The 13,024-nt window shown below is 32.8% G+C and overlaps 2 protein-coding genes across 4 annotated transcripts; both read right to left on the bottom strand.

The window, feature by feature from the left end:
• Window positions 1-2,178: 2,178 nt before the first annotated feature.
• On the bottom strand, window positions 2,179-5,801 carry LOC105798369 (E3 ubiquitin-protein ligase RGLG2). 3 transcript variants are annotated; one of them, XM_012628411.2, is made up of 13 exons: window positions 5,651-5,756; window positions 5,205-5,265; window positions 4,626-5,015; window positions 4,434-4,518; window positions 4,213-4,353; window positions 4,018-4,131; window positions 3,834-3,931; window positions 3,504-3,583; window positions 3,316-3,421; window positions 3,068-3,195; window positions 2,741-2,975; window positions 2,575-2,631; window positions 2,179-2,475 (listed from the first exon to the last, which is right to left on the bottom strand). In XM_012628411.2, the coding sequence occupies exons 3-13, from the start codon at window positions 4,896-4,898 to the stop codon at window positions 2,392-2,394; spliced, it is 1,401 nt and encodes a 466-aa protein (XP_012483865.1). In that variant the 5' UTR covers window positions 4,899-5,015; window positions 5,205-5,265; window positions 5,651-5,756; the 3' UTR covers window positions 2,179-2,391. The 3 variants fall into 3 exon arrangements, with proteins under 3 accessions (XP_012483865.1, XP_012483866.1, XP_012483864.1); XM_012628412.2 differs by lacking the exon at window positions 5,205-5,265 and having other exon boundaries at window positions 4,626-4,976; window positions 5,651-5,801; XM_012628410.2 differs by lacking the exon at window positions 5,205-5,265 and having other exon boundaries at window positions 5,651-5,785.
• A 3,816-nt stretch (window positions 5,802-9,617) lies between these two features.
• On the bottom strand, window positions 9,618-12,446 carry LOC105798370 (glucuronokinase 1). The gene is made up of 6 exons (XM_012628414.2): window positions 12,148-12,446; window positions 10,982-11,131; window positions 10,538-10,726; window positions 10,339-10,455; window positions 10,041-10,201; window positions 9,618-9,942 (listed from the first exon to the last, which is right to left on the bottom strand). Exons 1-6 carry the CDS (start codon window positions 12,385-12,387, stop codon window positions 9,699-9,701), a joined length of 1,101 nt encoding a protein of 366 aa, XP_012483868.1. The 5' UTR covers window positions 12,388-12,446; the 3' UTR covers window positions 9,618-9,698.
• Between the last annotated feature and the right edge of the window lie 578 nt (window positions 12,447-13,024).

Here is a 13,024-nt window from a genome sequence, read left to right as displayed (position 1 = left end):
AATATAAATATCAAACTTTGAGAAAAAAAAAGGGGGGGGAGTCACCAGTTACAAGAAAAGAACAGAAAATTTGAGAGCAAGGGAGACAAAACAAAAGAAAGAAGATAAGGAAAAAGGAGAGAAGAACGACTTGTGGAGAACTACTAAAATTAGACTCTACATCTCTTCGGCTTCTTTTGCCTTCTATTTTATTTCTCTATTGTTTTGAATCATGGCTGAATTTTGTTTGATTGGTTTTAATTTGATGATTATGGGCTAAATGTTTGTTAGCTAGAATAATTATGGAACCCTAATATGAGATTATTGGTACTTTGTTAAGGATGTTTGTTGTAATTTGATGTTTATTTATTCAAGTGTTATTCATGTTTAATACTTGCTCTTGTTCGATCAACATTTGTGGGTAATTGAGTTAATTACTAGTTCTGAAAGATTGTGATTAATAGAGATAAAACTTGAATGGTACATGTTTAATTTCTTTGATTTTAAATGTGTAATAATATAGACATATATTGTTACCATGCATAATCCTATAGGAATGGTGCTTGTAATTGTACTCTTAATATTAATTTGGAATAGACATATGTTAAATTAGTTATAGGATTGAGCACAGTGACTTTAAGAAAAGCCTATAAACTGCCGATTCCTTATTAATAAATTGAATTAATGTTGCAACATTGTCGCAAGCATCTCTACCAGTAATTGCATATTAGGGGGAAATAATTATTCTGACTCTTTAATCATTGCTATTAATCTATTACTGTTTTTAAATTGCTTTGCATATTTATTTGAATTCAATCAGATTTTTATTTACTTTCCAAGTTGTTTTTTGTTGATTTTGCAATTATTGTTTTAAAATCGATCCCTATGAAGATGATAGCTCTAGTATTTACTATTGTATTACTTGTGAGTGACATAGCGCTCAATATCAATGGGATTAGATTTAGTTGAAATGCCTCCTTAACCATGTTAAGTTAATTCGAAGCCTATCGAACTTGGACTTATAATTGGGATCCCTTCCGAACATTTGAACAAGTACTATTTCCATATTGCATTTAGAACTTATTACTGGATGCTTGTCAACTGGAAGGCCTATCAACAATGCTACATCTTCCAGCGTTATTGTAGCTTTGTTGCATGGGAAATGAAACATAAAAATGAATGCTAACACACAAAAGTAAAACCCTATTGTTGTTGCATGCTGAGCGACGTGTCCTTTCGATCTTAATAATGATGCGATATTATAATTTGGATTCGAAATTCTTATGTACATAAGATAGTATAGAATATAATTATGATGATGATAATGATGATGAAGAACTTTCAATTTTCTATGAAAAGAAAATAAGTAGAATGGGCTATTTATAATTTTAAAATTAAGGTTCTATTAGGGTTTAAAGTTAAACCTCAACACCGCATGTGGTAATATCTTTTTTTTTGAGATTTTTTAAAAGATCATTTAAAAATATTGAATGTTGTAAAGTTTCTAAATACAACTCAACATACATTTAATTTAAATTAAACATTTTACTCTTCTTTTAAAAAGTTCCATAATTTGGTTAACCTTAAAAAATCTAAACATCCAACGTTGGCAAAATTTATTTGACAATCGTTACAAAGTATGTCAAGTTTATTTCATAAGTGTTACAAAATGCATTAACTGTTAAAGTCTAAGGTTTTCAATATTATTGACATTTTTTTAACAATCTTTATATAGGTTTTAATCACTTGAACTCACATCCTCCTACATTGACAACAATATCCATACCAATCGAGCTAATAATCAATTAAAGGTACTTTTAACCATTCCTTAATCATTATTTTGTTTCTAATAATTTTGAAAAGAAAAACTAAGATGATGCAAGACATAAAATACCATAATCTCTCATAGGAAAAAATCATTAAAATTAAAAAGAATAAAAAAAAAAACCGCTTGAGTTCTGCGCACCGTATGTAGTAAATTCCGGGTAATTGATTAAACATTCCGTCAGCTTCAACTTCTCTATTAACTTTTCCTTACTTTTACACTCATTACCCTACTCTGGCTCAACATGAATTGAAATAAAATAATACTATATTTTTATTAAAATTTAATTATAAATTAAAAAATTTATAATATAAACAATAAAACAAAAAGGGTCGAGCAAAACCAGGCGAAATTCAGGGATTGGACATAAAAAATGTTTTAAAACTGGTGGCTGCGTTGATTCAAAAGAGCAAGCAACGTACAAATGAAATAATCAAAATATCAGAAAAAGAATGTACAAAGAATTCACACCAACAGAGAATGTACAAAAGGGATGGTTGAGATCCCTTCTTTCTCTAAACCTATCACTATTTGCATTTTCTCAATAACAAATGAATGATGGGTAAACATTTTTTGTTTGTTTTGTTTCAAAAGTATAGCTTTATTTTGGTTTGGATCGGACTTCGGCATATCGGACACGTTTGAAGGTCTTTCGAACATTCTTCACAGGTCTGAGATAACAAAAAGAAAAGGTAGTATTATGTTAGCATCTTCCTTTACCATTTATCTACACCGAAAGCTGATGAGAATAAGTATTTCAAGACGTTTACCTGATGTCCACAACCGAATGCCATGTCTTTCGAGTTACTAAGGCAAATGGGACAAAGCTGTTCAAAGTGATCACATAAGGATTAGTCTTCAGGATTTGGATACGGTCATTTGTTATTAATAGAAGATATATGGACCGACTGAATAACTACGTTAAACTTAGCGTACCCGGTTATCATAATTAGAACTTGGAGCTGGGGGAGCTGAGCTGATGGGATTACTCTCTTCCAGATAAGGAGGGACACTTGGTGAGAAACCGGTAGGATGAGAAGGTTTTGAGCTGCTGAAAGATGCTGAACCATATTGGAAACTAGTAGAATAGGATGGTTTGGAGCTGTTAAAAGATGCTGCACCGTATGTAGGAGGAGGTAGTGGAATTCTCTCGGGAACATTTCCCTTTTGACTAACAAATAAATCGAAAATCAACGTCAAACTTGAGCCATAAACAGCTAATACAGAAACCTTTAAAACGGCCAACATGGGACGAATTATTACCCCAGAATATTAAGCTCAATGGTTGCTTTGTACTGTGAAGGAATCTCCATTAAAGCCGCAAGAGCAAATTCTGTCTCCTTCCGGGATGGGGATGTATTCTTCAACATAATCTCCGTGAAATTCACAAACTTGAGAAAGGGAAGAGTAAGGTGAAAAACCTTAGTAACTGAAGCATGATGATGATACCATTGGAAAAAAAGACAGGTAATATCGAACATGAAACTTCTTGTACGCAATTCAGAATATACCTGAAAATTATCAAAGGCTCGAGCAGGAATGTTATCATCAAACTCCTTCATCATATCCCATGGTCCGTCTCCAACGCCAACCAATATAATCGACAGAGGAAGCTTGCTGAAATACAAGAAACAAATAAGAAAGAAAACGGCTGCACCAAGGAAATAAAAAAGGATGAAACATGTTATATCGTGTTCACCTTGCTTGAACTATGGCATCAACAGTTTTCTGCTCTTGCGGACTTAGCTGGCCATGCTGGGTATCAACACTTCTGGTTACCTGAAACAACCATCAGTGATTTTATACGAATGTGAAAATAGATCAAATCATACTGAATAGTTATCAAAAAGTTAATATAATGCATTGCAAGAAAGAACTCAAGTGGTACAAGTACACAATCTTGTCAACATTCTTTACTTGTTTATTCCTGAGCCAACCATCACAGCTCACACAAGTTTCCTTTCTGTCATTTTTAATTCAACCTAATCTCGAAACTAAATGAAGTTAACCCACACAAAGAGAAAAATACCTGGCCATCTGCGATTATCACTAACACGTGGTACTGGCCACCGCTCTGCTCAACTATGGTCATTGCCATTTCAATGATTGGAGCAAACGATGTAGGTCCTGGCAAGAGATATAGCAATTATTAGACTGGATATTCTTCAAGAGGTGATTCTCAATAAGGAAGAAAAAGAGGAGATAATGTAAACCTGCAAGTCGAAGATGTGGCACAATTTCTCTATAGCGGCTTAAGACTTCCTCAAATCCATTACAAAATCTGTCATCCGGGTAGAAACTGAAGACATCTTGATCATGTGTTGATGCTGCCAACAAATACGAGTGATCTTAGTATCTGCATTTAAATAAATAGGCATCCTCGTAGCGAAAACAAATTGAATACATACCATCACCGAATCCAAAGCAAGGAATTAAATTGTCCTCATCGAAGGCAGCTAACGTTTTCCCAATGATTGAGATTGCTTGTTCATAAGGATTTAAACTATTTCCAATGTGGTGCAAGCTTTTTCTATTGAATGATCTTTTCCCTACAAAAACAAGCTCGATTCAGCAGGTTCTAGAACTGCTAATAACATACATTACTCGCAATTAAGACAGTAGATTTAACCTGTCCACTCATTGCTCTTCGTGAAATCAATACCAACAATGAGATTGGAAGATTCGAGACCAGCATTAGCAAGAGCTTCCGTCACCTGTAATCAAACCATTAAGCAACATTTACCCAAATCATTGTTCGGAAAAAAGGATAAAAGCATGAATATATAAAACTTCTAAAAACGAAAGCAATGTAGATATTAACCTGATCTAAGGAGTTGTAATTGTCTGCAATTCTGGAATACCTCCGGTCTAGTGTCCTTTTATCACTGCCACGGTTTTGCGGAGGTGGATAATACTGCGGCTCCGGTTGTGAAGGTGGATAATACTGCGGGGAGGCAGAGCTATACTGTGATATATAACTCGGGCTTTCTTGACCATACTGAGGATTGCCAGTATGAGAATCCCATGAAGCCGAACTCGTACGATAAGATGAATTCTGCCTCCAATTCACATCCTTTGAACTACTACCCCCCATCAACTCAAATATCTATAGAAATTCCCAATTCTTAACAAAAACCGATTCCTTCCTCCACAAATGAATCGAAATCAACAACTACAGCCCAAATACAAGAATGACAGATAACTTAAAACCCTGATATAATACACAAACAACCAAAGAATGACAATTCAGGAATGAAATCACCAAATAAACGTTCTCAAATCTTTTCCAAAACCCAACAAAGCAAGCATTCAAATATATGTAAAGAAGCAAGAAATTAAAAGATTGAAACGATATCTACAATTTGGAGTTTCCTAGAAACTTCAATTTTCCCTTATTTACCAGAAATCTCAAAGAGACCAATTCAGCAACGTAAGCTTCCCCTTCACTCATCTTAAAACACCTAAAGAAAAGCCTTCCTTGTTAAGTATATTTCCAACAAATTACTTCCTGGGAACGTATATTACACTAAGACTCCATCGAAATGGCTAAAACAATCAAGAAACACACCATTTGAAAATAAACAATTATTAGGCACCAAAGACAAAATTTAAATTCACTCTAAAGAAAAGTAAAACCGGGTAGCTGGAGTCAACAAAACGCCAAAAAAACACCGCTGTTTCATCTCAAAGAAAAAAAAAGCCATGAAATCTGAAAGAGACCCATTAATCTTGGCGACTATTAATTGCTTAATACTTAAGAGAAAAAAAAACACGTTTTCAAGATCTGAAGTATAAAAGTAAACAAAATTGGAAAGTGGATCAAAGTTAGAAGATAAATTACAATACCTTTTATTGAAGTAGGCAAACAAACTAGCAGAGTTGCAGAGCATCAATGGAGGATCTGGGTATCTATTTGGCTTTTGAAATTTGAGATAAATGATCGTGACCCATGTAAATGAAAAAAAGGTGGGACTTTTTAGATGATTGCTTTCGTGAAAGTATATACCTTTTTATCTTTTATAAACCATAGGGATAATATATACTTTAGCCCCTGAACTTGTCTATTTGTACCTAACTGGTCACTAAATTGTTTTTCTAGGTCTAGTTAGTCTCAAAACTTATATTCCATCAACCAGATTGGTACTCCGCATTAACACCGGTAGTTTGTACTGACATGAAACTGCTAGTCAATTTGGTGGTAACACATGACAATCTCTCATAACTTCACCTGACAAACATATATATATATATATATAAGTAAGGGGAAGCCAGAAAATTTTTTGAGGGGGGTCGAAATTAAATTGTAATTTTAACGATAATAAAAATACAATTTCACCATTTTAATAGACTCTATCTTTATAGTTTTTAAAGGATTAGATCAATTTTTATCATTTTAGGAGGGCCAAAAGTCAATTTTACCTTTACTAATTTAAAATTTTAAAAATTTCAAATGGCCTAAATAAAAAATTTTCTATTTTTAGAGGGGTCAGACCCCTACCATCCCCCTACTTTTGTCCCTGTATAAAAGGCTATCACATGGCACCACCAAATTGACTAATAGTTCCACATCAGCATAAACTAATGATATTAGTGTAAAGATATCAACCTAATTGACGAAAAACAAATTCAAGGATTAACTAAATCAAAAAAAATATTATCCCTTGATTTTTTTTACACTGTAGCGGAGTTATTTCCTATTTCTTTTGTATTTTAATGGAAAGTGTGGAATGGACATTAACACATGACATGGAAGCCTCGCGCTGTGCAAGTACTTGCGGGTCTCCAATGACTTGGGATTACAATCCATTCATCTAATATAAATTTATAATAATGGGTAACCCAACTATCATTTTTTTTATTTTTTTATTTAATCACTCAAAAATTTAATACGGTTGGGTGATCAAAAATACAAAATTAAATAGTTGAGTGATCATTTTGTAATGTTTCATAGTTAAGTGATCATTTTGTAACTTTTCATAATTAGATGACTAAAAAGAAAAAAACATAATTGGATGATTATTAATGTAGTTTACCCTATAGTAATTCGATTTGAGGAAAAATAATATTACGAAATTTAGATTGAGAGTCAAAATAAAATTTAAAAAGAAAAAATATATATAATTGGTGACCATTTTATAACTTTTCATTGTCAATCTCGATTGAATTGAGATCGATGATTGAGACACGAGTTGAATCAAATACTTAAAAGAATAGTATAGATAAAGAAGACTTGGAGAATTCTTAAGAAATGAAAAGAAATTTATAAAATTATACATGCTACTATCAATGATTAAATTATGGCTTTGATCCTTCTATCATACTCAAATTTGAGATTTAGTTTCTTTTCAACTCATCAAAATTTTATTTTTTGATAAAAAAATAAGAAAAAAATGAATGTGTTTTGATTGAAATAGTTAATTTTTTATATATAATTTCTATTATTACTTATACTCTAAATCCTTAAAAGGAAGAATAATATAAGTTTTACTCTTTTATTATTACAATAACAAGATTAATAACAAAGTTAAGGTAGAATTAACAATTCTATTAATTATTTAAACTAACCAGAGACCAAATTATAATAGAAGATTATATATTAAACTTAAGAATAAAACCAAATTTGACCAAGTATTACAAAGAGAGAGCAGTCGTTGTTCCAAAATTTCACCTATCCTCTTCTAGAAAATCCCAATTATCTTGATAATATTCAATCCACCTGTCATTTAGTTGGCCTCAAATGGAGGTGATACTGAAAGTACTAAAACATTCCCCATTTGACAAAGACTTTTGATGTGAATGGCTGACAAGTGTGAAGGCTTTAGGGGGCAGCCAGCCATGGGTTTGAAAACTGTGAATTTGGGGGAAATTTTGCTTGCAATTGCCAAATTTGTGAGTTAAAATTCCCATTTCACATATTGGTCAAAGTCAAAGCCTTTGAGTGTAGATATGGAATTTGGTAATCCCTTCGGTGTTGAAATGGATTTAATTCAACCCCATCCAATGATTATAATGTTTGAAAGAAGGTACTCTGCTTACACCTGTAGCTGTTCTTAAGCTTTATAATATCAAGACTTCAAGTAGCATTACTAACCGCAAGTTGTGGAAAAGTACTTTTTAAAAGTGCTGTGAAAAAGTATTTTTGAAAAGTTTAATTTAAAATTTGAGTGTTTAGTATTACTGTCAAAAAGTACTTTTGAAAAATAAAATATCAATTTTAGACATGTTATTATCAAGTAATAAATATGCATTTAAATAATATTTAAATTAGTTAATATTATTATATTTTAGTAATAATATAAAAATTTATTATAACTTTTGTTAATATTTTAATATATAAAATATAAGTTGTAAATATTTTAAGCAATAAATATTAATTATTTATAAAATTTAATTAGAATATATAAACTATATTTTAAATATTTAAATATTTGTAATTAGTATTTTAAAAAATATTTTTTTATTTTTAATTAATGATTTTAACACAATTGTAATTAAACACCAAAAAAAAAAAAATACTATGTTATTGGAGGGGTGAAAAAGTAATTAAGCACTAAAAGTATTTTTGTGAGAGGAAAAGCTAAAATTTTTAGCTTCTCCTTTTCAGCTCCTTTTCAGAAGTGCTTTTGAAAAGCACTTCTGAAAAGCTAAAAATTTCAGCCAAAAGCAGCTTGTTCTTCACAGCTTTTCTTTCAAAAGTGCTTTTGGAGTCAGAAGTGTTTTTTTTAAGCAATGAAAAACTGGCCTAAGTTTAAGTCCTAGCAATGATAACAATTATTTTGAAACAATTTCCATATTGATGCCTCCACAGTTGAACTACAAGTTCACCATTGTGTTCGGAGATTCTGCGGACGATATTTCCGGCGAAAGAATTTTCCAATACACTGTGTACTGCAAGGAAGATCATTTTGGTCAAAGTTCACAAGCCTTGTATTTACAAATGTATTAGATCTCATTTAAACCAAACTGTTTGGACGGTTTATGAAAGGTAAGTTTGAAAATCGCAATTACTCGAAATTGAATCGGATTTTAAATATTTGATATTTAAAATAGTAAAAATAATTTAAAAGTTCTTGAAAATTTTTTGTTCTTTGAAATATTTATGAAAAAGACTTTGAAATTTTATCAAATAATATTCAAAAGCAATAAAATGAAGCTTATTATGTCAAAATAAGTCTAAAAATCAAAACAAAAAATTAATATGGAAAAATCAAGAAACTAACTGAATCGATATCACCCCCAATTGTTACCATGTTTAAATTGGAAATCCAATTCCAAATTTACTAATCCAAGCTCGAAAGTGAAAACCCGAATTTACATTTATAAAACTATTGCAAAATTTGTTTCAATCACTCTTGAATAAAGATTGGCTAAAAGGATTTTGGATCTAAAAGATAAAGAACTACGGGGTATCAGAGTTTGTGTTTCGAGATATTTTTTAATGTTTAAGTTAGATGGAGGATGATGGCAAGCTTTCGGGTAATAAGCGTAGAAGGTTACATAAGAGTGTGTGAAGTCTGAAATCTTATTAAAGAAAAAAGTAAGAACACATATGATCTATGGTAGGAGAGGATGTTACAAATGCCATGTTTTCTGTCACACTTGTACAATGCCAACTGCTTTAACTCAAACAATTCCAGAAGCATTAGAGATTATAGGCCAACAAATTTTCATAAAATTCTAATCTCAATGAACGAGGGATTAGTTGGATATTGTAAAGGGGACACACGGAATTAGACAGTGGATCCCTTGTCTTCCTGTTTACTTCTGGTTGCCAGGAATGTGCAGAGCAAATTCAGTAGGGTAGACATTAATAGAGACAGGACAGCTACTCATCATTTTCATTAATTCTATAAAAACCTCAATCAATCCAAACAAAAACAATCCCTAAAATGTTCTACTTAGACAATGTCTTAAGATCCACATCATTTAGACATGAAGGAACTACTTGTATTGCTTGAATACTAAATCCAGCTTTTCTACATTCATCTTCAAGTCGTTTCACTTGCGGTGGTCCCTCGGGGCAGAATGCAACTACAGCTCCTCCACTGCCAGTGAATTTCGAAGCGGCACCCACCCTCCGAGCTACCTCCACCATTTCTATGTTTAAAGCACCCAAACATTCATCCCCGAACATGCATCTGCATAGGATCCACATAATAAAAGCATTTAGCCAAAAAATGGAATTGTAGGACAGAGTATCTATAGCAGTTCCCGTGACATGAAAAAACGTCTTTACCTTCGGAGGTCGAAGTTACGATTCATGAGTTCCGCGAGCTTTTGGTAATTCTTTTTGAGTATTGCACTCTTACCTTCTGCTGCTATATCTGCAACTTCTTTCATTGAAGATATAACAAGCTCATCACCATTGAGCCATCTTTGTCGGATGGTGCTATGTACCTACATTCAAAACATCTCCTCGTAAAGGTTAAAAGAAACATCTTATGTCCGATTAAGAAATTGTTTTTCTTATGGCAGAAAGTACATTAAAGAAGGGGCAGAACATAAAACGAGTAAGCAAAAGCCATCCAGCTAACCTTTCCTGAATCACTTGGATTCTCAGCGTAAATGAGATGGAGAGGTGGTAGAAGACTAATATCCATGGGTGTATAGATGCCATGTCCCAACTTATCCATGTTTTCCTTGCTGAAGTCCTGCAGTAGAATCAGTGTGTGTGTATAAATTGCAACGTAATTTTGTCAATTTGTTGATGGCATTTACATGAAGATAACAAACCATATGGACCAGACCACCATAGACTTGTGCCACTCTATCCTGAAGGCCGGCAACAATTCCGAGCTCCTTCTCTGCGCTGAGGATGAGGTTGGGTCTGACTTCTACTTTAATCAAATGTCGGACCTTGTAAAAATCAAGCAGGCAGCTAAGGGCAGCACATACAATAGCGCTGGACCCTGAAAGTCCGGCCTGAAAAATCATAAAGCATTAGCCATACATCGCTGAAGAATAAAATAAGAACATTACACAAACAGAGAGAAATCAAAAAGGAATTGAACAATCAAAACTGCATACATATTTGTGTTAGAATAACTACAATAAACCGTGCATTTCAATGTGTGAGAAAAATGAGTGACAAACCGATGACAACGAACAATGACATATATTAAGTAACTAAAAGAACATTATTTGTTCGATTCTTGTATTTTCTGTTCAGAGCAATACCTGGCGAGGGATATTAGTATCATACGAGAGGGTGAAGTTCCCTGGTGAGAGATTTATGTTATTATCCTTGCAATGCTTATGAAAGAGTTTACAAATTGACATAAGCAGTCGCACGCCTCCATAATAACCTTCGCTTTGCAACCGATTAACCTTCCAAGTAAAAAATTTTGTGTTTCAGCCCATTTATATCGAACATGCAATGTAGATATCTATACCTATGAATGCAAGTGGAACCAGACATAATACAAGGGGAAATCTCATTACTAAAGCTCAAAAAGACCAATCCAAAAATAATGTTGCTTGCATTCAATAATTTGTCAGATTAAATGATAATACATAAAAGACAAGCATACATGCATACATACATACATATATGAGATTCATATAATGAAGTTAAAAATCTCATTACTAAAGCATCTAAAAGAAGAAACAAAGCAAAAGCCTGTGGCTTGCATTCCATAACTTGTCAGATGAAAGATAACACATAAAAGAAAAGCATTCATGCATGTGACTTGCTTTCAATCATATTAAAGATAACACATAAAAAACAAGCATACATACATACATGCATGCATGCATGCATACATTCTTATATACATACATATATGAAATATATATTAGCATCAGAGAGCCCAAACTGCAGAACCAATCCTAAACACTTCATCAACACATGGTAACCATTAACCAAAGAATTTCTCGTATATAATCTACAACAGGTACCACAAACAAATTACTCTTATCAAAGAGTTCTGAATCATAATCTTCAACACTTGAATTTAAAAAGAAGAAAAAAATTGCAATCAGCGAAAGAGCCTTACATCTCCCGCTAATCGATCCGTATCAAATTTAATCTGATTATCAAAAAACTAATCCATCTTTAAATCATTAATCATTAACCATTATAGAATCCATCTTATATAATTAGAATGGGATGCAAAATTAACTCCAAATCAAAACTCAAAAAATACCAATCATATCAAACAAGATTCAATAAAAACCCAACAAATCTCAATCTGGGTATCTTCCGAATCCCCTGAAAATGCTTAAATAATCAAAATATTCATATTCAAATCCACCCCAAAAAATTTTAAAATATCAGATCCTACAAAATATAAACATCCAATATAAGAAGGAAAAAAAAAGAAAGAGAGAAAGAAAGAAATTACGAGGTGATCAAGGGAATCAAACTGAACAAGATCATGAATGGGGTGAGGGTTGATGATGAGATGAGGAGAAGGCTCCAAAGTAACGGAAGCCCAGAAATTGGCAAGGCTAAAAGAGATGGTTTTGCCGAAGTAAACATCGCTTGGGTTGCCAAGCAATCCAACACGAGCGTAAGCTTTGCGTTGAATCGCCCCTGACCCTGAGATAAGACCTTCCTTGGTTGAGTTCATATTTTGATCCATTTTTTCCGCATGCACTGCACCAAGCCAATACCAAAACAGCTTCTTTGAGTGAGCGTTTCGTTTTCGGATTTGGTTTGATTTATACATTGTAGGGGTCCTACGTGGTGACACCTTGGGCCTACCTGCAATTGGATCTCACTTTGCTTTTCTGCCAAAATATACCCTTTTGCACTTGTGCTTATCTCTTCATTCTAAATCTAAAGTCACGACGTGGTGTCACCTCTCTTCTTTTCTTTATTCGGGTCGTGTTTTGTACATTGGTGTTAGCTACAACTAGAATTATCGCGGTTCCTCCAGTCCGGGGCTGAAGGCGTCTAAAAAACTAAGAGGATTTGATTAAATACAAGATCCAAAAAATAAATTTAGGTAACATTTCAAGGTAACATTTCAAGCAAAATGACATATATATAATATATACCAAACTCATCAATTAAACATTAAACATAATCCACCTATATATGCCATTATAACCTTAACCAAGATATCAAAATCTACTGATATAATCGTTGGATAGTTTGATAGATCTCCGACGAGCTTCTAACCTGATCGAGCTTCTGGTAATCTGTAAAGTAAGTGATAAACAACTACGTAAGCAATGAATGCTTAGTAAACTCATACAAACTTTAAACATAATATT

Source organism: Gossypium raimondii, chromosome 9 (assembly GCF_025698545.1).
Source record: "Gossypium raimondii isolate GPD5lz chromosome 9, ASM2569854v1, whole genome shotgun sequence".
Lineage (NCBI taxonomy): Eukaryota > Viridiplantae > Streptophyta > Magnoliopsida > Malvales > Malvaceae > Gossypium > Gossypium raimondii.
This window is presented reverse-complemented; position numbering and strand designations above follow the sequence as displayed.

Excerpts from the sequence above, each read along its gene's own strand:
- LOC105798369 (XM_012628412.2), bottom strand. The coding sequence starts at position 4,898 with ATGGGGGGTAGTAGTTCAAAGGATGTGAATTGGAGGCAGAATTCATCT. Across the intron at positions 4,519-4,625 it reads ATTACAACTCCTTAGATCAG|GTGACGGAAGCTCTTGCTAA; the intron begins GTTAATATCTAC and ends GTTTGATTACAG. Across the intron at positions 4,354-4,433 it reads GAAGAGCAATGAGTGGACAG|GGAAAAGATCATTCAATAGA; the intron begins GTTAAATCTACT and ends TTGTTTTTGTAG.
- LOC105798370 (XM_012628414.2), bottom strand. The coding sequence starts at position 12,387 with ATGGATCAAAATATGAACTCAACCAAGGAAGGTCTTATCTCAGGGTCA. Across the intron at positions 10,727-10,981 it reads ATACTAATATCCCTCGCCAG|GCCGGACTTTCAGGGTCCAG; the intron begins GTATTGCTCTGA and ends ATGATTTTTCAG. Across the intron at positions 10,202-10,338 it reads ATCCAAGTGATTCAGGAAAG|GTACATAGCACCATCCGACA; the intron begins GTTAGCTGGATG and ends TTTTGAATGTAG.